We start from the raw sequence: 20,751 nt of genomic DNA, 5'->3' as shown, positions 1-20,751 counted from the left end.
TTCTGCCTTGCAGATGCCAGCTCTGGCTGGCAGCAGCTGCAGAGCCACACCTCGGGGCTTCTCCGGCCTTGTGCAACCCTCCTCCGGGCAGTTTGGGTCTTTGCCTTCTCTTTTAAAAGCGAGGTAGTCTCGGAAGTGTACGGCTTCCTACCTTGCGTCACTGCGGCCGTGATGAGATTGTGAAGGGACCTGTGGCTTTCAAGAGCCGGACGTGGGCTGGAGGCGCATGATGGGCTGAAGTTGTTGCTCAACAGAACCTGGGAGGGGTGAGGATGAGGTGGATTGGGCCCCTCTCCATCCCCCACCCCCCCGGTCGCTCTCGGCTTGAAACCAGAAGGACGTTGCCTGCCTGTTGCTTCATTTATTGCTGATTTATCTCACCTTTTTGTCCCAGGAGCTCCAGGGGGTGCAAAGCTACGGGACTGCCTCTCCCGGTATGCCCCACAGAGGACCTTAAGGTCCATAAACAGCAACACCCTCGGGGTCCCAGGCCCTAAGGAAGTCAGATTAGCCTCAACCAGAGCCAGGGCCTTTTTAGTGATGGCTCCAGCCTGGTGCCGGGCCTGTAAGACAGAGTTGTTCCGCCTGGCCTTTGGCTTAGAATTCATTTGATTCCCTCCCCCTCTTTCCTTCTTCCTTTTTCCTTCTGTGATGGAACTCCTATTTGGGGACTTCCCTGGCTTTTTTCTGGCCCACGTAGGACCATTCTGGATAGTTAGCCTTGGTGAAGATTTGACGTTTTCATCCCCAAAAAGTTTTTGAGTTCCTGCTGAAATGAGGCTGCATTTTAATCTTGTTTTTAAGTTGTATTTTAATCAATTGTTTTTATTCCTGGCGTTAGCCGCCCTGAGCCCGGTCTTGGCTGGGGAGGGCGGGGTATAAATAATAATAATTATTATCATTATTATTATTATGGACACACTCTGTTTCCTAAAAGCCAAGCTCTTCTGGGAGCTGCACTCCTGCCTGTCTTCCTTGCCATGTTGGAATTGCAGCGCCACCTCCCCAGCCCTGTTTAGGTCTAAAGTACTTGTTGCAAAGTCTCCTCTGAGTTCGCCCTCAGAGAAAAGCGCTCCTTCAGTTTCCTCCAGCCGATTTGTTCTGGTCTTCTCCAGTTGCAGGCTGCCTGTTTTCTCCCTGCCTCTCGCCCGCTCCCCATTCCTGCTCCCGCAGAGTCGGGGCTGTGCCACAACTCGCCTGCAGCCCAGAGGCAGGAATCGTAGCCCAGGCCTGGCGCTGCCTGTTTGGATTAAGGGAGCGGCTGCCGTTTCCGCTTCACCCTTTGGTGCCTGGAGGGAAGCTGAGCTGCGGGAGAACCCGGTGTTTGTGTGTGCAAGGGCTTCTGTGTTTGGCAGTGTGGAGGGCAGGAACCTGAAAGGCCATAGTAATAATAATAATAATTGTTGCTGCGTTCCAAAGGAAGGATCCCAGGATCCAGGGTTTCCCAAACTCGGGTCTCCAGCTCCTTTTGGACTACAACTCCCATCACCCCTAGCTAGCAGGACCAGTGGTCAGGGATGATGGAGATTGTACAGTGAGGGGAAAAACATATTTGATCTCCTGCTAAATTTGCCCGTTTGCCCTCTGACAAAGAAATGACCAGTCCAATAATTTTAATGGTAGGTTTATTGTAGCTGTGAGAGACAGAATAACAACAGGAAAACCCCCAGAAGACAAAAATCAGAGATTGGTGTGCATTGTTGTTGTTTGTTGTTTAGTCGTGTCCGCCTCTTCGTGACCCCCTGGACCAGAGCACGCCAGGCACTTCTGTCTTCCACTGCCTCCTGGAGTTTGGTCAAACTCATGCTGGTAGCTTCGAGAACACTGTCCCACCATCTCGTCCTCTGTCACCCCCTTCTCCTTGTGCCCTCCATCTTTCCCAACATCAGGGTCTTTTCCAGGGAGTCTTCTCTTCTCATGAGGTGGCCAAAGTATTGGAGCCTCAGCTTCAGGATCTGTCCTTCCAGTGAGCACTCAGGGCTGGTTTCCTTAAGAATGGAGAGGTTTGATCTTCTTGCAGTCCATGGGACTCTCAAGAGTCTCCTCCAGCACCAGAATTCAAAAGCATCCATTCTTCGGCAATCAGCCTTCTTTATGGTCCAGCTCTCACTTCCATACATCACTACTGGGAAAACCATACAATAATAATAATAAATTTTATTTATACCCCGCCCTCCCCAGCCATGACCGGGCTCAGGGCGGCTAACAACCAATAATAAAAACAAGTTGATTGAAATACAACTTAAAAAACAAGATTAAAATACAACATTAAAACATTAAAATGCAGCCTCTTCACAGGAGGAGAAAGGAAAAAAGAAAGAGGGGGGGGGGATCAAGTTGATTCCAAGCCAAAGGCCAGGCAGAACAACTCTGTCTTACAGGCCCTGCGGAAAGAAATCAGATCCTGCAGGGCTCTGGTCTCATGAGACAGAGCGTTCCACCAGGCTGGGGCCATCACTGAGAAGGCCCTGGCTCTGGTTGAGGCTAACCTGACTTCCTTAGGGCCTGGGACCTCTAGGGTGTTGCTATTTATGGACCTTAAGGTCCTCCTGTGGGGCATACCGGGAGAGGCGGTCCCGTACGTACGAGGGTCCTAGGCCATGAAGGGCTTTAAAGGTCAAAACCAGCACCTTAAATCTGAGTAGGTAAGAGCGGGGACTCGACCAGGCTGCTTGGGAGTGGCCAGACCTAACGGGCAAAAATCTCCCCTCTTTTGCTAGATGAGAGGGCTATCGATGGACGCTGGCTATGCGCACTCTGTGGCAGCAAGGCTGTGGCAGGAGAGGGCAAGTTGCTCTTGCGCTCAGATCCTGCTTGTGGATTTCTGTGTACATCTGCTTGGTTGTGAGAAGAGGCGACCAGGCCATTATTGGCCTGATCTGGCACTCGGGCTCTTCTTAGGCTTTTTTTGGCACATGCATGTGTGCGCACACACACAAATGGTGTGGTTTTCAGGCTGTTTCTATGTCCCAGACCTTTGCCAACCTCTCCCCCCCCCCAGCCCCGTTGCAGTCTATCAGCTCCTTCTATACCCCCCTCCTTGCGCATGAAGACCCCAGACAGTAAAATACACATGCGCGCGCACACACACACACACACACAGAGTCCTTGCCAGCCTGGCTGCTTTTCCTGTTCTGCCAGTTGCCACAATTCTCTGAGCACCCTTGTGCTAAGAGAGGAAGGTGGAGGAGAAGAACTCACCTGACAGCTTTGTGTGCATGGGGGGGTATGATTGGGTGCGGAGAAGAGAGAGCTGTGGAAATCAGCTGGGGCACACAGTGGTCTGCATGCCCAGGCGCCTCGGGTCCTGTCCAGAAACTGCCACCCGTTCCCTATAGAGTTACTTCTCTTTCCCACCTGCCTGCCCAAGGTTCTAGTCCTCAGCATTCTGCATGGAAACATTCCTCAAGGATGCTCCTCCATTTTCCAAGCACAACCCCTTTCTTTCCTCCTCCCCCTTTGGTGGACTGGCAGCCCTGGACTACTTAAACGGATTAAATTGCAAACACCTTTCTTCTTTGATTTTCATAACTGAGCCCAGCCTTGGAATTTGGGCTTCCTGGTTGCAGATAAGCTCGTATTTTGCATCTGTTGTGCAGAACCCTGCAGTTGTATGTTAAACACGTCCCCATGTGGCCTGCTCTCCCGCTTGCCCTCATACATTTTATAATAATAATAATAATAATTTATTATTTATACTCCCCCCCCCCAATCTGGCTGGGTTTCCCCAGCCACTCTGGGCGGCTTCCAATAGAACACTAAAATACAGTAACCTATTAAACATTAAAAGCTTCCCTAAACAGGGCTGCCTTCATATGTCTTCTAAAAGTTTGGTAGTTATTTTTCTCTTTGACATCTGATGGGAGGGCGTTCCACAGGGCGGGTGCCACCACCGAGAAGGCCCTCTGCCTGGTTCCCTGTAACCTCACTTCTCGCAATGAGGGAACCACCAGAAGGCCCTCGGCACTGGATCTCAGCATCCAGGCAGAATGATGGGGGTGGAGACACACCTTCAGGTATACTGGACTGAGGCCGTTTAGGGCTTTCAAGGTCAGCACCAACACTTTGAATTGTGCTCAGAAACGTACTGGGAGCCAGTGTAGATCTTTCAAGACCGGTGTTATATGGTCTCGGCAGCTGCTCCCAGTCACCAGTCTAGCTGCCGCATTCTGGATTAGTTGTAGTTTCCGGCTCACCTTCAAAGGGAGCCCCACGTAGAGCGCATTGCAGTAGTCCAAGCGGGAGATAACCAGAGCATGCACCACTCTGGCGAGACAGTCTGTGGGCAGGGGGGGTCTCAGCCTGCGTACCAGATGGAGCTGATAAATCTTTTAATGTAGATTTAGCAGTGCCTTTGGACAGCTAACCCTTTCTGCAACACTTTAAATCTGCAAAGTATATTTTATGAGCCGCTGCATTTCCTCTGAGCAGTAGGCCATTTTACAGAGTGGGGAACTGAGGCAGAGAGAGACTTCTCCATAGCCAGTCGTTGTAACCTGTGCAGAGATGGAGTGTGTGTGCACCTGGGTCTGGTCATACGGATCCAGTTCTCTATCCATTGAGGCTTCATGTTTGCACACGCTATTTCCCCACCCCCCACGGCCCCCGGAGTCTCTGCAAGATCAGGAGGGTTCAGCAGCCTAGTGTGGAGCGTCTGCTTGGGCAGCATTTCTGCGCATGGTGGTTTCGATAAGCCTTTTTCAGCTTCCTCTTGCAGAAACCCCCAGGTTAAGGATAGCTGTGCGGTTGCCACACAGAGATCAGGAGCTGTTGAGGCTTGCGACAGGAGGTGGCGGGGGGGCAGGGTGACTCCATTCCCCTGAGCGGCCTGTGAGTTTTCCCCAGAATATATTTCTGCACCCATTCCGCTGCGCGAAGTTCAACTGGTTGGAATTATCATTAAGGATAAAGCAATCAAGGCTATGGAGGCCGTGAGAGATTTTACTTTCTTGGGCTCCATGATCACTGCAGATGGTGACAGCAGCCACGAAATTAAAAGATACCTGCTTCTTGGGAGAAGAGCAATGACAAACCTAGACAGCATCTTAAAAAGCAGAGGCATCACCTTGCCAACAAAGGCCCGTATAGTTAAAGCTATGGTTTTCCCAGTAGTGATGTATGGAAGTGACAGCTGGACCATAAAGAAGGCTGATGGCCGAAGAATGGATGCTTTTGAATTCTGGTGCTGGAGGAGACTCTTGAGAGTCCCATGGACTGCAAGAAGAGCAAACCTCTCCATTCTGAAGGAAATCAGCCCTGAGTGCTCACTGGAAAGACAGATCCTGAAGCTGAGGCTCCAAGACTTTGGCCACCTCAGGAGAAGACTCCCTGGAAAAGACCCTGATGCTGGGAAAGATGGAGAGCACAAGGAGAAGGGGACGACAGAGGACGAGATGGTGGGACAGTGTTCTCGAAGCTACCAGCATGAGTTTGACCAAACTGCGGGAGGCAGTGGAAGACAGGAGTGCCTGGCGTGTTCTGGTCCAGGGGGTCATGAAGAGTTGGACATGACTAAACGACAACAAAATCAAGGCTATAGAAGAACAAGCCTTGCCTGAAGCAGAGGCAGCCTGGCTTCTGCAAGGACAAGTCCTGTCTCCCGAAGCTGTCAGAGTTCTTTGAGTTTAAACAATCATATCCTGGAAGGAGCCTTTTTAAAAAGTCCCGTACGCTCAGAGACTTTGCGCCTGTTCACTGGGGGAGATAGGAAGCCCAGAGCACTTGTTCTTAAATGCCCATTTTATGAAGAGGCACGTAGTGAGACCATTGATCCCCTGCTGGTGAGCCTCGCCGACCTCCCGGAAAAGCGAAAATTTGACCTTTTCCTGTTAGGCAAAGATCATAAGACGACCTGGACGATCACCAGATTCTGTGTACAGATCTGTAGGCCCACAACCATCCCTCAACTCAAACTAGTTAAGAAAATCCCCAAACTCTGTTCCATGGGTGACGCTGGGTTATCTGCGGTAGCTTATCTTAAAATTTTAAGTGTCTATACGCTTATCACATTTATAAATTTTAAATTTATTGTTGTACATTGTTTTAAATGTTTTTTCATTTTGTATTTTTTATTGATTTTCCACAAAAATTTTAAAAACACAAACAAACAAACAAACCAAATCCTAACCTTATTAAGACTAATCTTTTTAACATTGTTAAGTGACTTCCTCGTATCCCCCTGGTTGAATTTCAGTGCATATCATTTTAACAGTTTTCCAAAACCAGTATTCTTATAAAATTAACTTAATCACTTAACATCTTTCTTTCTTTCCAATTTAGCATTAAACATATTAATTCATCACATTACATACTTCAATCCTAAGCATATCTGGTATTTGCAAGCTTTTCCATTTAATTTAACTTGACATTTAACTAAATAGTCTTTAAATTTCGACCATTCTTCCTGGTCCTCCTCCTCCTTCTGGTCATTTACTCTTCCGGTCAGGCCAGCTAGCTCCAAAAAATCCATCGTTTTCCTTCTGGGATTGTACCCCCAAGTGTGTTTTATCAGCTGGTCTCTGACCATAATAATTTATTTTTTTTAAAAAAACCACACAAGCATATAGGCAGACGTGACTTGGGGTGCTTGAACTCTCAAATAGGTTCTTGACAAAATGCCTCGCCAACGATTCTTGCGTTCTCTTGTGCATCAGGAACCAGTTAAGTAGCAGGAAGCAATAAATGGACACTTCTCCAAGGGGGGGGGGAGAAGTAGGAAGTGGAAACCTTTTCTCTCCGCACCCCCCACCACCACCAAAGGTCAGAATTGGGTCCTGCTCTTTTTAACCCCTTCATAAACCATCTAGAGTTAGGAGTGAGCTGGCCAAGTTTGCTGATCATACTAAAATGCTTCGGGGTCGTTAGAACAAAAAGAGACTGTGAGGAGTTCCGAAAGGACCTCGCCAAACTAAGTGAATGGGTGGTAAGGCGGCAAATGCAATTTGTTGTAAACCAGTGTAAAATGAGGCGTGTCAGGCCAAAAAAAACTCTGTAAATTTCACACCTACGCTCACAGGGTCTGAACCGGCGGGGACTGACCAAGAATGAGACCTTGGGGTTGTAAGTAGACAAAGACGTCAAGTATGTGGTAGCTGTGAAAAAAGGCAAATTCCATGCTAGGGATGATGATGATTAATAATAATAATAATAATAATAATAGTAAATAATTTATTTATACCCCACCCATCTGGCTGGGCTTCCCCAGCCACTCTGGGCGGCTTCCAACCAAATATTAAAATACAGTAATACATAAACATTAAAAGCTTCCCTAAACAGGGCTGCCTTCAGATGTCTTCTAAAAGTCTGGTAGTTGTTGTTCTCTTTGACATCTGGTGGGAGGGTGTTCCACAGGGAGGGCGCCACTACCAAGAAGGCCCTCTGCCTGGTTCCCTGTAACTTGGCTTCTTGCAGTGAGGGAACCGCCAGAAGGCCCTCAGAGCTAGACCTCAGTGTCCGGGCAGAACGATGGTGGTGGAGACGCTCCTTCAGGTATACTGGACCGAGGCCATTTAGGGCTTTAAAGGTCAGCACCAACACTTTGAATTGTGCTCGGAAACGTCCTGGGAGCCAATGTAGGTCTTTCAGGACTGGTGTTATATGGTCTAGGCGGCCGCTCCCAGTCACCAGTCTAGCTGCCGCATTTTGGATTAGTTGTAGTTTCCGGGTCACCTTCAAAGGTAGCCCCACGGAGAGCGCATTGCAGTAGTCCAAGCGGGAGATAACCAGATAATTGGATAATTTGGAAATGGGTTCAAAATAAAACTGCTCATAGAATGTTGTTGTACAAATCTGTGATCTGGTCACGTTTGGGACGCTGTGTGTTGTTCTGGTTGCCTTAACTCAGAAAGGACATAGTAGAGTTTGGAAAAGGTACAGAAAACAGCATCCGTGATGATCAAGGGGAGGGACTCTCCTGCGAATAAAAGATTGCAGCATTTGGGACTTCTGAGTTTAGAGGAAAGTTGTGTAAGTGGCAACATGAATTATTCATGGCATAGAGAAAACAGCGTCAGGGAAATTTCGTCTCCGTCTCTCACCGCACTGGAACTAACGGGTGCCGAATGTTGGAAGATTTGGGACTGATAAAAGGCAGGACTTCTTCACACTGCACAGAGTTAGCCTGTGGAACTCCCTGCTACATGAGGCAGGGATGGCTTTAAAATCGAGGAGGAGAGGGCTGTCGGTGGCTACTAGCCAAAATGGGTGTGTTGTTGCACTCCTGCCCTGCCCCAAAGGCACCTGGTTTTCACTGAGCTTAAGGCCGGAAGCTGGGTTAAGGCAGGAGCGAGGGATACCTGTGGCTTTTCCAAGTAGCATTGGACTACAACTCCCATAATCCCCGCAGCCAGCTGGGGCAGAGGAGGACGGCTTCCCTCATCCCTCCCAACATATTTATTTATCACCAGTTTATCCTCCAAAATGCTCAGGGTGATTTAGCCTTGCTCCTTCCCCCCTTTATCCCTCGCAACAACAGCCCTGTGAGGCGGGTTTGGCTGAAAGAGAATGTGATTGGCCCAGCCAGTGAACTTAATTGCAGAATAGGTGGTTTAAACCGTAGGCCGCCTTTCTCAAAGTCCCCAAACCTATTTCACAAGTCCCCAAATCTTTATATATATATATAATTTTTATTAATTTTCAAACATAATAGTTATTATACATTTCACCAAATTTCACATCTTATACGATCTTTTTGGACTTCCATCAGCACCTCTGGTGACCTTCCATTTTTATAATTTCTTCCACATTTCTTAAGTTCATATTGCCTTTAATTATCATCACTGACGTCATCCTTTTCATTCAGTAATGCAATATTTCCAAGTATTCCCCTTACAAAACTTCCTGCAAACCTACAAATGTAATCTGGTCATCACAGCTACTTTTCAAGTAGTCCGTAAATTTACGCCAATCTTCTGCGAATCTCTGGTCCCACCGGTTTCAAATTCTTCCCGTTAGTTTGTCTAGTTCTGCACAGTCCATCAATTTCATCCTCCAATCTTCTTTCGTTGGTAATTCTTCCACAAGTCTCCAAATCTTATCCTTGGTCAGGAGTTTGTTGGTTCCCATTTCCCCGTTGGGTATACATACGTATTTTGCTGACTCTTGGCCATCTTGCCACTCCTGCCCTGTTGCAGCTAGCCTTGAGCAGCCAGCCGTTCAACAGGGGCAGCTGTCCGTGGCAAAGTGAGCTGCACCTGATGGATTTCTGCCTGGCTCTCGGTGCTGTTAAAGCAGGAGAGCTGGAGGGAGCAGGGGAGGCTGGAGACAAGAGGAAGAAGGCCAGAGGCTCCAGGGGCAAGCACGTGCTTGTGCCCCCCTCCCCACCACTGGCCCCTGAGGACCCATATAAGGCCGGACCTCTGGGGAATCCAGGCAGAAGGGGCTGCGGAAACTCTTCTGCCTGCCAACAGTACATTTCTCCTGCCTGTTGTTTGGGGCTTCTGTGATTTGATGTTTTGCAGAACTTTCCATCCGCACCGATGGAGGCCATGTGTCAGGTCTCGCTGTGTTTGTGACAGGCCTCCCAAGGCATGCTTCTGAATTCCGTGGGGGAAAAAATCTCAGCTGGGGTCGCCAACTTTTTTTCTTGCTCCTGCTCCTCTGCCTTTAACTGCAGCCATGCACATCAATTGTGAGTGATTTTTTTTACAGGGAAGTTAAAATTTTCCAGCAAAGAGATGCTTCTTCAATAGACAGGGAAGAGCATCACTTGCTTTTTTTGGCATGTTAGGATGCAGAGGAGCAAGACTAGTTTTTTAAATAAAAAAAGTGGCAACCCTGATGACTGTTGGGTCAAAGTTGGAGTCCGCAAATTGAGAGCAAGTTCTTAAGGAACGTGTGCTTTTCTGAGCCCACTCCAGTTACAGAACCCATTTCCGATTGATATCAGGCAGTCCTCATCTCTGGTGTCTGTGAAATGGGCCTTAAGAACTCATTTATTTATGTATTTGGGGGCAGTTTTGTCAGAAAAGCAATACAGAAAGCTTTTAAATAAATAAACATTGCAGTATAACATTGCAGTACTCAGACTGTCAACTTCTCTCTTTTAAAACTGAGCACAGAGAAGAATAGGGTTCTGTTCATATTTGCATAATTGAGAAATGCAATTTGCTTAATGCTAGTGGAACAGCTTCCTCTTCCCTGGGTAATGTTTTTTTCAGATGGGAATGGGTTGGGGGGGGTTTCTACCTACTTTCTACCAGCTACTATGCTAAATTTGACTGTATTGAAAGAAGTTCGGGGCTGGGATATTGTGTGTGTTTGTAAATATTTTTTATTTCATTTTACGATGCGTATATATAACAGAACAGCAGGTGTAGAAAATAAAAAGATGAAGAATAAAACTGGAAAATAAGTGTGTGGAATGTGTACGCAGGGATCAAAATAATGAAAATCTAAGTACAGTGGTACCTTGGTTCTCAAACTTTATCCGTTCAGGAAGTTCGTTCCAAAACCAAAACGTTCCAAAACCAAGGCACACTTTCCCATAGAAAGCAATGCAAAATGGATTAATCCGTTCCAGACTTTTAAAAACAACCCCAAAACAGCAATTTAACATGAATTTTACTATCTAACGTGACCATCGATCCATAAAATGAAAGCAATAAACAATGTACTGCAGTTACACAATCAATTAAGCAGCAGCTGAACTGCGTTCCACACAGTCACAAAAGCAAAAAAGGAAAGCTGCAATAATGAAAAATATATAGCAAAAACAGATGTCAGCGTAGCACTCAAAACAGAAGCGTAACACTCAGATCAGAAGCATAACACTCAAAACAGAGCATGTTCTGCTTCTGAAAAAAGTTTGCAAACCGGAACACTTACTTCCAGGTTTGCAGTGTTTGGGTTCCAAGTTGTTTGAGTACCAAGATGTTTGAGAACCAAGGTGCCACTGTAAAGAACGTTGACGTTATTTGGTAGTTTGTGAAATAAATAAGGGAATTATCAAGTCAAGTTCCAGATGTTGCCGGGCCTGCAATGAGAGTTGTTTTGAAAATGACGATTCTGCTATATATGTAACCAAAGAATGCAGGTCATCCCTCTTGAAATCTCAAATTATGTTTAATTTTCTCCATTGTATCTCAATTCCGGACTAAGTGCTACCCAGTGCCCAGTGTAAAATTCTGGGCTCTTTTCCCATTGAGCTGCAATTAGCATTCGAGTGACAAAGGAAGTAAAAGGAGGTGGATAACAATTAAGGATTTATTATGTTTTCGGAATGCATTGGAAAATTTATATAGAAAGGTTTATTGTTTTGTGTACATTCAATTGTAAGATAAAACATATGCGATGGGACTTGACAGGAAGTCAAAACTGAAGAAAAGGTTTTGTAAGATAAAAGGGGGAAAATACCTATTTTCATTATTATCGTTATTAATTTTTGTGTGTGTGTTTTGTATGGAATGTTTGGGAGGAAATAAGGCAGTGAATAACAAACAAAATATTGATGCATGTAATTTTTATTTCTCAATTGTATTTTGTGTAGTATGGTTGTTATGTTTTTTTGTAGCATAAAATCATTCAGTAAAAATTATTTTTAAAAAAGAGATGCAATTAGGTATCGTAGGTGCCAAGATCATATAGAAGCCTAGTTCTTTTGATGATGCATCTTACACTGGTACCCTCAAAGCGTGTGTGTCTGTGTTGCCCCACACTTTTCCTGGTGGGGGTCTTTGTGCCCTGGCTTAGCCTCACTCTCTCCTTCCTGTTTTCCCCACCTCCCCGAACCCAGTGAGTCCGTCGTCTGCACCACCCGAGCCACTGTGATGCTGTATGATGATGCCAACAAGAAATGGGTGCCAGCGGGGAGCGGCCCCCAGGCCTTCAGCCGCATCCAAATCTACCACAGCCCCGTCAACAACACGTTCAGGGTCGTGGGGAGAAAGATGCAGCCGGACCAACAGGTAAGGACCCCCACACACACAGCAAAGACGAGGGAGGGAAGGGGAGGTCTGCCCCTCCTGTGATGTTAGAGCAGACTTCCTCACCCTCGGTCATCCAGATGCTTTGAGACTACAATTCCCATCATCCCTGACCACTGGTCCTGCTAGCTAGGGTTCATGGGAGTCGTAGGCCAAAAACACCTGAAGGGCTGAGGTTGAGGAAGCCTGTGTTAGAGCATCTCCAGTGTCGCCATAGCAACCCCCTTGGCTCTGGTACCCAAAAGGGCTCTTTCTCTTTATTTTTCCCTCTCCTGGGGTGCACGGGTCTGTGTCCGGGGCTCTCCCCTATTTATTTACATAATTTTGTAGAATTTATACCTGCCTCAAAGCTGTTTACAAAACTGTAAAATTAGAGGCTAATAGATTAGAAGAAAATTAAATTCAGCAGTAAACTAAAAACCAGATGGGCGCAGGTGTCAATGTTCCCAACCTCTCCAGGTACAAATAAATGTTTTTAGCGTGCACCGAAAAGGGTGCTGTGAAGTCGCCTGCCTGCTGTCAACAGGCAGGGAGTTCCAATAGTGCCACACTAAAATATCGACTTCCAACCCCCTGCAAAGAGGAGAGGGAGGGGAAGGATTTTGGGGGGGAGCTGGCTAGGTCACTTCATCGTTCACATCCCCTTTTGCACTTTGTTAAACCACTGCATGTTTTCGAGGAGTCCTTGGCCTTCCGACAACTCTCCGCGAATCTGAGTTTGCTGCCGTGCCCATTTTACAGACGGAGCAAACTGAGGCTGCTGTCCACAGGCAGGGAGTTCCAATAGGGCCACACTAAAATATTGACTTCTTACAAACGCGGAATGGAGATCATGGCTCAGACTTTCCCATGATTTTGACCCACTGAATATCCTGCCGTTACAAAATGACGGAAGCGAAGGAGCAGCAGAGCCTCGCTTGGCTCTCAGGTCGTGTCAAAGGGGTCAGGACTTGGCACCGGAAAGGGGTCAGGTTTGGCGCCAGGGGAGGGTCCCACAGCAGCCCAGAGGAGACCCTTCTGCCAGTCACTGTCTGCTTCTTATCTGAAGCCCATGGCACCCAAAGGAATCCACTGGCGGTTCCTTTGCACCCGTTACCCCGACCTGCTCGGTCCAGCCTTTGCCAACCAGGGAGGTTTCCGCTATTTTGGACCATGATGCCCATCCGTCTCATCAACAAATCGCTGTGCTGGCTGGCGCTGATGGGAACGGCAGTCCAAAATGCTTGTAATAATTTATAATAATAATTTATTATTTGTACCCCGCCCATCTGGCTGGGTCTCTCCAGCCACTCTGGGCGGCTTCCACAGAGACCAAAAACACACTAAAATGTCACACATTGAAAACTTCCCGGAACAGGGCTGCCTTAAAATGTCTTCTGAATGTCAGGTAGTTGTTGTCTCTTTGACATCTGGTGGGAGGGCGTTCCACAGGGCGGGCGCCACCACCGAGAAGGCCCTCTGCCTGGTTCCCTGTAACCTCACTTCTCGCAGTGAGGGAACCACCAGAAGGCCCTCAGTGCTGGACCTCAGTGTCCGGGCAGAACGATGCGGGGGGAGACGCTCCTTCAGATATACTGGACCGATGCCGTTTAGGGCTTTCAAGGTCAGCAGCAACACTTTGAATTGTGCTCGGAAACGTACTAGGAGCCAATGCAGATCTCTCAGGACTGGTGTTATGTGGTCTCGGCAGCCACTCCCAGTTACCAGTCTGGCTGCCGCATTCTGGATTAATTGCAGTTTCCGGGTCACCTTCAAAGGGAGCCCCACATAGAGCGCATTGCAGTAGTCCAAGCGGGAGATAACCAGAGCATGCACCACTCTGGCGAGACAGTCCGCGGGCAGGTAGGGTCTCATCCTGCGTATCAGATGGAGCTGATGAACAGCTGCCCTGGACACAGAACTGACTTGCGCCTCCATGGACAGCTGTGAGTCCAAAATGACTCCCAGGCTGCACACCTGGTCCTTCAGGGGCACAGTTACCCCATTCGGGACCAGGGAGTCCCCCAAACCTGCCCTCTTCATCCCCCCAAAAGAGTCCTTCTGTCTTGTCAGGATTCAACCGCCATCCATCCTCCAACCGCCTCCAGATACTCACACAGGACCTTCACCGCCTTCGCTGGTTCTGATTTGAAAGAGAGGTAGAGCTGGGTATCATCCGCATACTGATGAACACCCAGCCCAAACCCCCTGATGATCTCTCCCAGTGGCTTCATGTAGATATTAAAAAGCATGGGGGAGAGGACAGAACCCTTGTGCGCCCTGCCTGAGGCTGATGGGAGCTGTAGTCTTTATGAGGCAGCTGGAGGGCACCAAGTTGGCAAAATCCCTCTTGGCTGAGCTTTTCTTATACCCTCTCCCAAAGGTGGTCATCAACAGCCCCATCGTGAAAGGGCTAAAATACAACCAGGCTACGCCCAACTTCCACCAGTGGCGAGATGCCCGCCAAGTCTGGGGGCTCAACTTTGGCACCAAAGAGGACGCTAGCCAGTTTGCTGGTGGGATGATGGCTGCCCTGGAGGCTCTGGATTCAGGTGAGGGGGAGATGGAAGAATCGGGGCATCTCGCTGGGGGTGCTGGGAGGGCCTTAAACTTGCAAGGGAGAAGGGCGAGACCCGCCCTGGTCTGGTCTGCCAAACTGGCTCTAAATCCTGATTTTTTCACACCCCGCAGGGAACTCGGCAGCTCCACGGCCCATCCAGAACGGCCCCACGGCGGAAGAAATGGCGGAGCAGCAGAAAAGGTACTGCGGAACTCCCTGCTACTGCGTTGTTTTACTGCCCTGAGCAACGCCTCTGCTTGCTCCAGTTTAGTACCAATCTAGGTTCACAGGGGCTGATGGGTGCCAGGTTGGCAGAGGCCAGCCCAGGCTGCGTCCTTGGTGCTTGTGCCCTCAAAAGAGGCACAAGCCTCAATTCCTTTAAGATCATAGAATGGAAGCGCTGGAGGGGAAAGGGTCATCTAGTCCAACCATTTGCAAAGAGGTGAGGGAGGGGAAGGATTTTGGGGGGAGCAGGCTAGGTCACTTTTAAAGTTTAATAGGTTATTGTATTTTAATATTCTGTTGGAAGCCGTCCAGAGTGGCGGGGTAATAATAATAATAATAATAATAATAATAACAACTTCATCGTTCACATCTCCTTTTGCACTTTGTTAAACCACTGCATGTTTTCAAGGAGTCCTTGGCTTTCCGACAAATCCCCGTGAATCTGAGGTTGCTGCCGTGCCCATTTTACAGACTGAGCAAACTGAGGCTGCGAAGCAGCTGACCCCTGAGGGCCACCCGATTGAGTCCCTTGGCTGAGGCGGACACTGTAACCGAGCCTCTCTTCCCCAAATCCAGTGGGTCTCCCTCTCGCCAGCTTTTCCTTCCCTCGGCCCCCAGTGCGAATCGCGCCTCCCTATTTTGCTCCGATTCATTCTCAGCCAGAATGGAAAGGGCATGCAGCAGCCTCAGTCCCCAGCAGTGGCCTCTCCAGGGAGAGACCCTTGCCTCTGCAACCCTGGAGAGCAGCTACCGGCCCGTGCAGGCAATACTGGGGGTCCGATCCGGTACACAGGTCAGCGGACAATTGCTGCTAATTCCCCCAGCCCTCCTTCCTGCCTCCATGCGCAGCAGAGGGCGTTCCCAGCTTAGCTGCTAATCGGCTTGAGGGGTCATCGGGTCACCCGGCTGCCCCGCTCGCTGCCTCCATTCCGGCCGCCTGTTCCCAGCGTGCACAGAGCACCCCGTTCCTGGGGGGCCGCCCGCCACCTGCCCCAGCTCCTGGCCATGTGTGGCTTTGCAGTGTCCGGGATTTTGCCCGAGCCTCCACAGAAGTGAGTGGCAGCGATTGGGGAGGGGGCTGAACACAGGGGAGGGTGGGGGACCAGCCCAGGTGGGCCTCATCCTGCCCAGCCGCCTCTCCTGGGCCCTCCGACTGCAGGGGGGCCCTGATTTTCTCTTTTCTTCCCTCCCCCTCCCCAAACTCCAGGCAGCAGCAGCAGCTGGAAAGGGAGCAACAGGAGCAGGCCGAGCGAGAGCGGCGGGTGACAATCTCAGGTGGGTCCCTGGGGTGGGGTGGGGGGCGACGAGCAGCACCCAGTGGGTGACCCCAACCCTCCCTCCCTCTCCCAGGCGGGTGTGGGGTGCAAAACCCCTTTTTTGTTTCAGGACCTTGGCTGGTAATAGCTCCGGGGAGAGACTTGGAAATGTGCCTGGAGGGTTATGGGGTTTTTTGCAGGGTGTGGGGTGGTGCCCTCGACAAAGCCTTCTCCCCCCAACATAAGTGGGGTGACCTCGCTCCCAAAAGGGAAGTCCGTGGGTGGGAGGAGACTGGCCGGCCTCTGAGCACCTGAAGAATAAACAATTGGTTTAGTGTGGATTAACGCGCCCAGGCTGAGGATGGGGGGGGGGGAGAATGGGATGGAGGGCGTTCTGCTAAACGCTCAAGCTGACATCGTCACCTATGCTTAAAGCAGTACGGCCCTCCAAGCATCCTGGGAACTGTAGTTTGTGGTGGGTGCTGGGGGTTGTCAGGAGAGCCCTATACTCCCCTCCCGGAGGTGCAATTCTCAGAGTGGTTTTAACAGTCACCCCCTCTTCCCAGGGATCTCTGGGAATTGTCGCTCTGTGAGGGGAAGAGGGAGCTTTGGGTATTATAGTTCTAGGAGTGGAAGAGGGAATTCTGGGAGTTGTAGTTCTGGGGGGAGTTCTGGGAGTTGTAGTTCTAGGAGGGGAAGAGGGAATTCTGGGAGTTGTAGTTCTGGGGGAGTTCTGGGAGTTGTAGTTCTAGGAGGGGAAGAGGGAATTCTGGGAGTTGTAGTTCTGGGGGGAGTTCTGGGAGTTGTAGTTCTAGGAGGGGAAGAGGGAATTCTGGGAGTTGTAGTTCTGGGGGGAGTTCTGGGAGTTGTAGTTCTAGGAGGGGAAGAGGGAATTCTGGGAGTTGTAGTTCTGGGAGTTGTAGTTCTAGGAGTGGAAGAGGGAATTCTGGGAGTTGTAGTTCTGGGGGGGAGTTCTGGGAGTTGTAGTTCTAGGAGGGGAAGAGGGAATTCTGGGAGTTGTAGTTCTGGGGGGGAGTTCTGGGAGTTGTAGTTCTAGGAGTGGAAGAGGGAATTCTGGGAGTTGTAGTTCTGGGGGGAGTTCTGGGAGTTGTAGTTCTAGGAGGGGAAGAGGGAGTTCTGGGAGTTGTGGTTCTAGGAGGGGAAGAGGGAGTTCTGGGAGTTGTAGTTCTAGGAGGGGGAAGGGAGCTCTAGGAATCATGGCTGTGGGAGGGGAAATAGCACCCTTAACATACTACAACTCCCAGTATCCTTTGGAGGAAGCCACGGCTGTTTAAAGAGGTATTGTAGTGCTTTAAATGTGACGTGCGGATGTGACCTAAGAAAATACCTTGGGCTGGGCACACAGGTGTCCTATGCTTGTGGGGTGGCTGTGATGAGGTGCCTCACTTTGCCCCTCTATGGATGCAACCCCACATTCTGCAGAACTGTGTAGCCTTGGAAAGGGACCCCGTGAGGTCATCCAGCTCAACCCCCTGCCGTGCTGGAGCCCTAACCGAAACTTCTCTTATTGCAGTGCCTGCAGGGACGCCTTCGGGAGGAGGACCCCCGCCCCCGCCAGGACCCCCGCCCGCCCCGCCATGCCCGCCCCCGGGCCCACCGCCAGGAGCACCAGCGGGGCCTCCCCCGCCTCCCGGGCCTCCGCCGCCACCCGGCCCTCCACCTGGCCCCCCTGGCCCTCCACCTCTGGGAGGGGGGCCGCCCCCTGCGCCACCCCTCCCGCCTCCCCAGGGCCCGGCAGGAGGGGGCGGCCCGCCCTCCGGCTTGGCTGCTGCCCTCGCAGGGGCAAAGCTCAAGAAAGTGGGCAAGGTGAGTACAGACAACTCGGCGGGTGGCGGGAATTGTAGTTCAGGCGCCCGGTTTCCCCCAAGGCTGTAGATGGGAGTTGTAGTCAGACACCCTCTCGGTGCCTTAACCCTTAACCCTGTTCTTCTTCCGCAGGAGGAGGCGCAAAAGGCCGCGGCTGGCGCGGCACCCCCGCCGAGTGGAGGGGGAGGCGGGGGGCTCATGGAGGAAATGAGCGCCATGTTGGCGCGGCGGTGAGTGCGGAGGAACCTCGCAGGGTGGGTGGCAGCGAGGGGGCCTGGCTCAGTGGCGCAGAGTACCAGTCTTCCTATTCAAATCCAGGACAAATCTTGAGGACTACGAGCTTAGCTCTCTATTTGTCAAGGAAAAGATCCTGGCTCTGTGGTGCATCATGCAAAAGGGCCCAGGGTCAGACCCTGGCAGCAGTTCCAGGGGTAGGGCTGAGGACCCAGGCAAGACGGAGCCCCTTTTGGGGCTCAAGCAAGGCCTGTTTTTCTCCCAATAGGAGAAGCTAGCCAAACTCCTGATTTCTCTTCGTCTTGCCCCCTGCTTGGAACAGGGTGCCCCACAAGTGTAGTAATTTCATAAGCAAGAATGTGTTTAGCTGAAAAGTGCACAGAGAAGGCGTCTGCCTGGTGTCAAGTGGCAGGGCGTTCCAGAGTCTAGCCGCCGCATTAAAAGCTGGATTTATTACAAACGCAGAAGGGGTGTTCTGTGACAGGGCTGCTTCCATAGATCGATGAGACGGCATCTAGGGAGTGAGGCGATCTTGAACAACCCGTTTCTCTCTCTCCCCCCCCCCACCCTAAACCCCATCTCCCCAGGAGGAAAGTTGCGGATCAGGGTGAAAAACCCATTCCAAAGAAAGATGAAGGTCCCGTAAGTACCCGGCCCCCCTTCCCTGCCCCACAGGGTCCAGTTTGAGAACCAGAAGTTTAGAAATCTGGGTTTCATTCATCCCCCCCCCTTGCAAAATCCATTCATTTATTATTGCAATGCAGTTTTCCCAACGCTGGATTGAAAAGAAAAACACACCTCGAATTGATATATGAAAGACAAATAAAACCCAGGGAAATCCCACCAAATATGGAACAGATTAAAAAATCACCTTTCTAAGTGTCTGCACTGGCTTGTCTGAACAAGGATGTTTTCAGCTGGTGCCAAAATAAGGCGCCTGCTCCATCTCATGAGGCAGGGAGTTCCAAAGGCCAAACAACCGAGTTCTTGCAACTGCAGAAAAGGGTCATTATTGGGACCTGTGTAGTAGGGCCAGTTTATATGGCACCTTTTCCTGCAAGGTGGCAAACATTGCCCTCCCCGTCCCCAGTTCACTTCCTACAAGAACAACAACCTTAGGAGGCGGGTTGGGCTGAGAGGCATTGACTAGCGTCCCTCTCTGGTTTTTGCTTTGCAGAGCAGGAGGGTCCCCCTGGGGGTGGGACTGAGGCTGGTGGCTTCTCGTGTCTCATTTGCCACCTCTGTTTCTTTCCCCACAGCAAAACGACACGGACGCTGGTGCCAAAACCACAGGTAGGCAGTGGGGAACAGAAGGCGGGCGATAGACTAGAGTGGGCACAAGACCCACCTTGTCGCTTGCCATGGCTACTGGGCAGGGTGACGATACTCAAATCCTGCTTGCGGCTTTCCCTTTGAGGTGGACACTGGAGTAGATTTATTACGTGTGGGTTAAACCACAGAGCCTAGGGCTTGCTGATCAGAAGGTTGGCGGTTCGAATCCCCACAATGGGGTGACCTCCTGTTGTACAGTCCCAGCTCCTGCCAACCTAGCAGTTCGAAAGCACATCAAAGTGCAAGTAGATAAATAGGTACCGCATTGGCGGGAAGGTAAACGGCGTTTCCGTGCGCTGCTCCGGTTCGCCAGAAGCAGCTTAGTCCTGCTGGCCACATGACCCGGAAGCTGTACGCCGGCTCCCTCGGCCAGTAAAGCGAGATGAGCGCCGCAACCCCAGAGTCGGCCACGACTGGACCTAATGGTCAGGGGTCCTTTTTATAGGTGCTGGAAGCTGGGAAACCCAGCCAGATGTGCAGGGTATGAATGGTTAAAATGATCATTATGAATCCAGAAGCTGGGCTTTATTTATGGAGCTTCCAGGTCCAGGAGCAGTCTATCTGGACTCCTGCGTTCTCGGGGGCCATTGGCCGCTGTGAGAACAGGGCGCTGGACTCGATGGGCCCCCCTTGGCCTGATCCAGCAGCCGGTCTCTTTGGAGATACGCGAGGGCCGTTCGCTCTAGAGTTCCCAGGCGCCTGGGGAACGCTAAGCGGGGGCTTCAACAGGAAGTCAGGAGTGTCCAGGGGGTCTGCCCCTCTGCCACCCACAGCCCCCTACCCAGCCTCTCCCTCTTTGCTTTGTCCTAGATCCCTTCCGCAGGCCTTGGGAGAAAACCAGCACGACGCTACCCAGGTAAGTGACACCTGTCCATCATGGTCATTTTGAATTTCTCTGAAATCACCCCACCCTTTTTCCTGGCACCAAGTTTCCACGAAGCCAGTGGAATTGGTGTGTATGTGTTTTATTTGTGTGCCATGTTCCTCTCCCTCCTTGACTCACAAAGTGGGGAGCAGGCGGTGGGGGGGCGGCTATCTTGCTTGCCCCCCACCCAAGCTGTGTCTTAGTCTTTCTCTTCTCTGCCCCCCCCAACGCTCAGGACAACTGTGACCCAGAGAAGCACCACGCCCTCAGCTGCAGCCCGTCCACAGTTCGGCCAGTCTAGGTATCAGGCAGGGAGGGCTGGATAATAATAATAATAATAATAATAATAATAATAATAATAATAATAAAAAACAACTTTAATTTATACCCCCCCTACCCGGTTCAAAAACCGGGCTCAGGGCGGCTAACAACAAATTTAAAACACTGAATTGTAAAAGCAGCATAAAATACAGTATAAAAACATAAATAACAATAAAATTCGAAGATCGATTTGATAATCCCCAGGGCTAGCTGGCTGAATTGGTCCTACTT

The 20,751-nt window shown here is 50.3% G+C and overlaps 1 protein-coding gene across 5 annotated transcripts in view; it reads left to right on the top strand.

Moving 5' to 3' along the window:
• Positions 1-20,751, top strand: part of VASP (vasodilator stimulated phosphoprotein) — a 41,463-nt gene that overhangs the window by 17,198 nt on the left and 3,514 nt on the right. The window contains exons 2-11 of one of the 5 annotated variants that reach the window (XM_053397683.1): positions 11,732-11,903; positions 14,284-14,452; positions 14,592-14,661; positions 15,893-15,960; positions 17,476-17,768; positions 17,901-17,998; positions 18,590-18,644; positions 19,265-19,295; positions 20,145-20,190; positions 20,435-20,500. In XM_053397683.1, the coding sequence (XP_053253658.1) occupies positions 11,732-11,903; positions 14,284-14,452; positions 14,592-14,661; positions 15,893-15,960; positions 17,476-17,768; positions 17,901-17,998; positions 18,590-18,644; positions 19,265-19,295; positions 20,145-20,190; positions 20,435-20,500 (1,068 nt within the window). Of the gene's footprint in view, positions 1-11,731; positions 11,904-14,283; positions 14,453-14,591; positions 14,663-15,892; positions 15,961-17,475; positions 17,769-17,900; positions 17,999-18,589; positions 18,645-19,261; positions 19,296-20,144; positions 20,191-20,434; positions 20,501-20,751 lie in introns of all 5 variants that reach the window. The other 4 variants (XM_053397682.1, XM_053397685.1, XM_053397687.1 and 1 more) reach the window with 4 other exon arrangements.

Source organism: Podarcis raffonei, chromosome 8 (genome assembly GCF_027172205.1).
Source record: "Podarcis raffonei isolate rPodRaf1 chromosome 8, rPodRaf1.pri, whole genome shotgun sequence".
In the NCBI taxonomy this organism is placed as follows: domain Eukaryota; kingdom Metazoa; phylum Chordata; class Lepidosauria; order Squamata; family Lacertidae; genus Podarcis; species Podarcis raffonei.
This window is presented reverse-complemented; position numbering and strand designations above follow the sequence as displayed.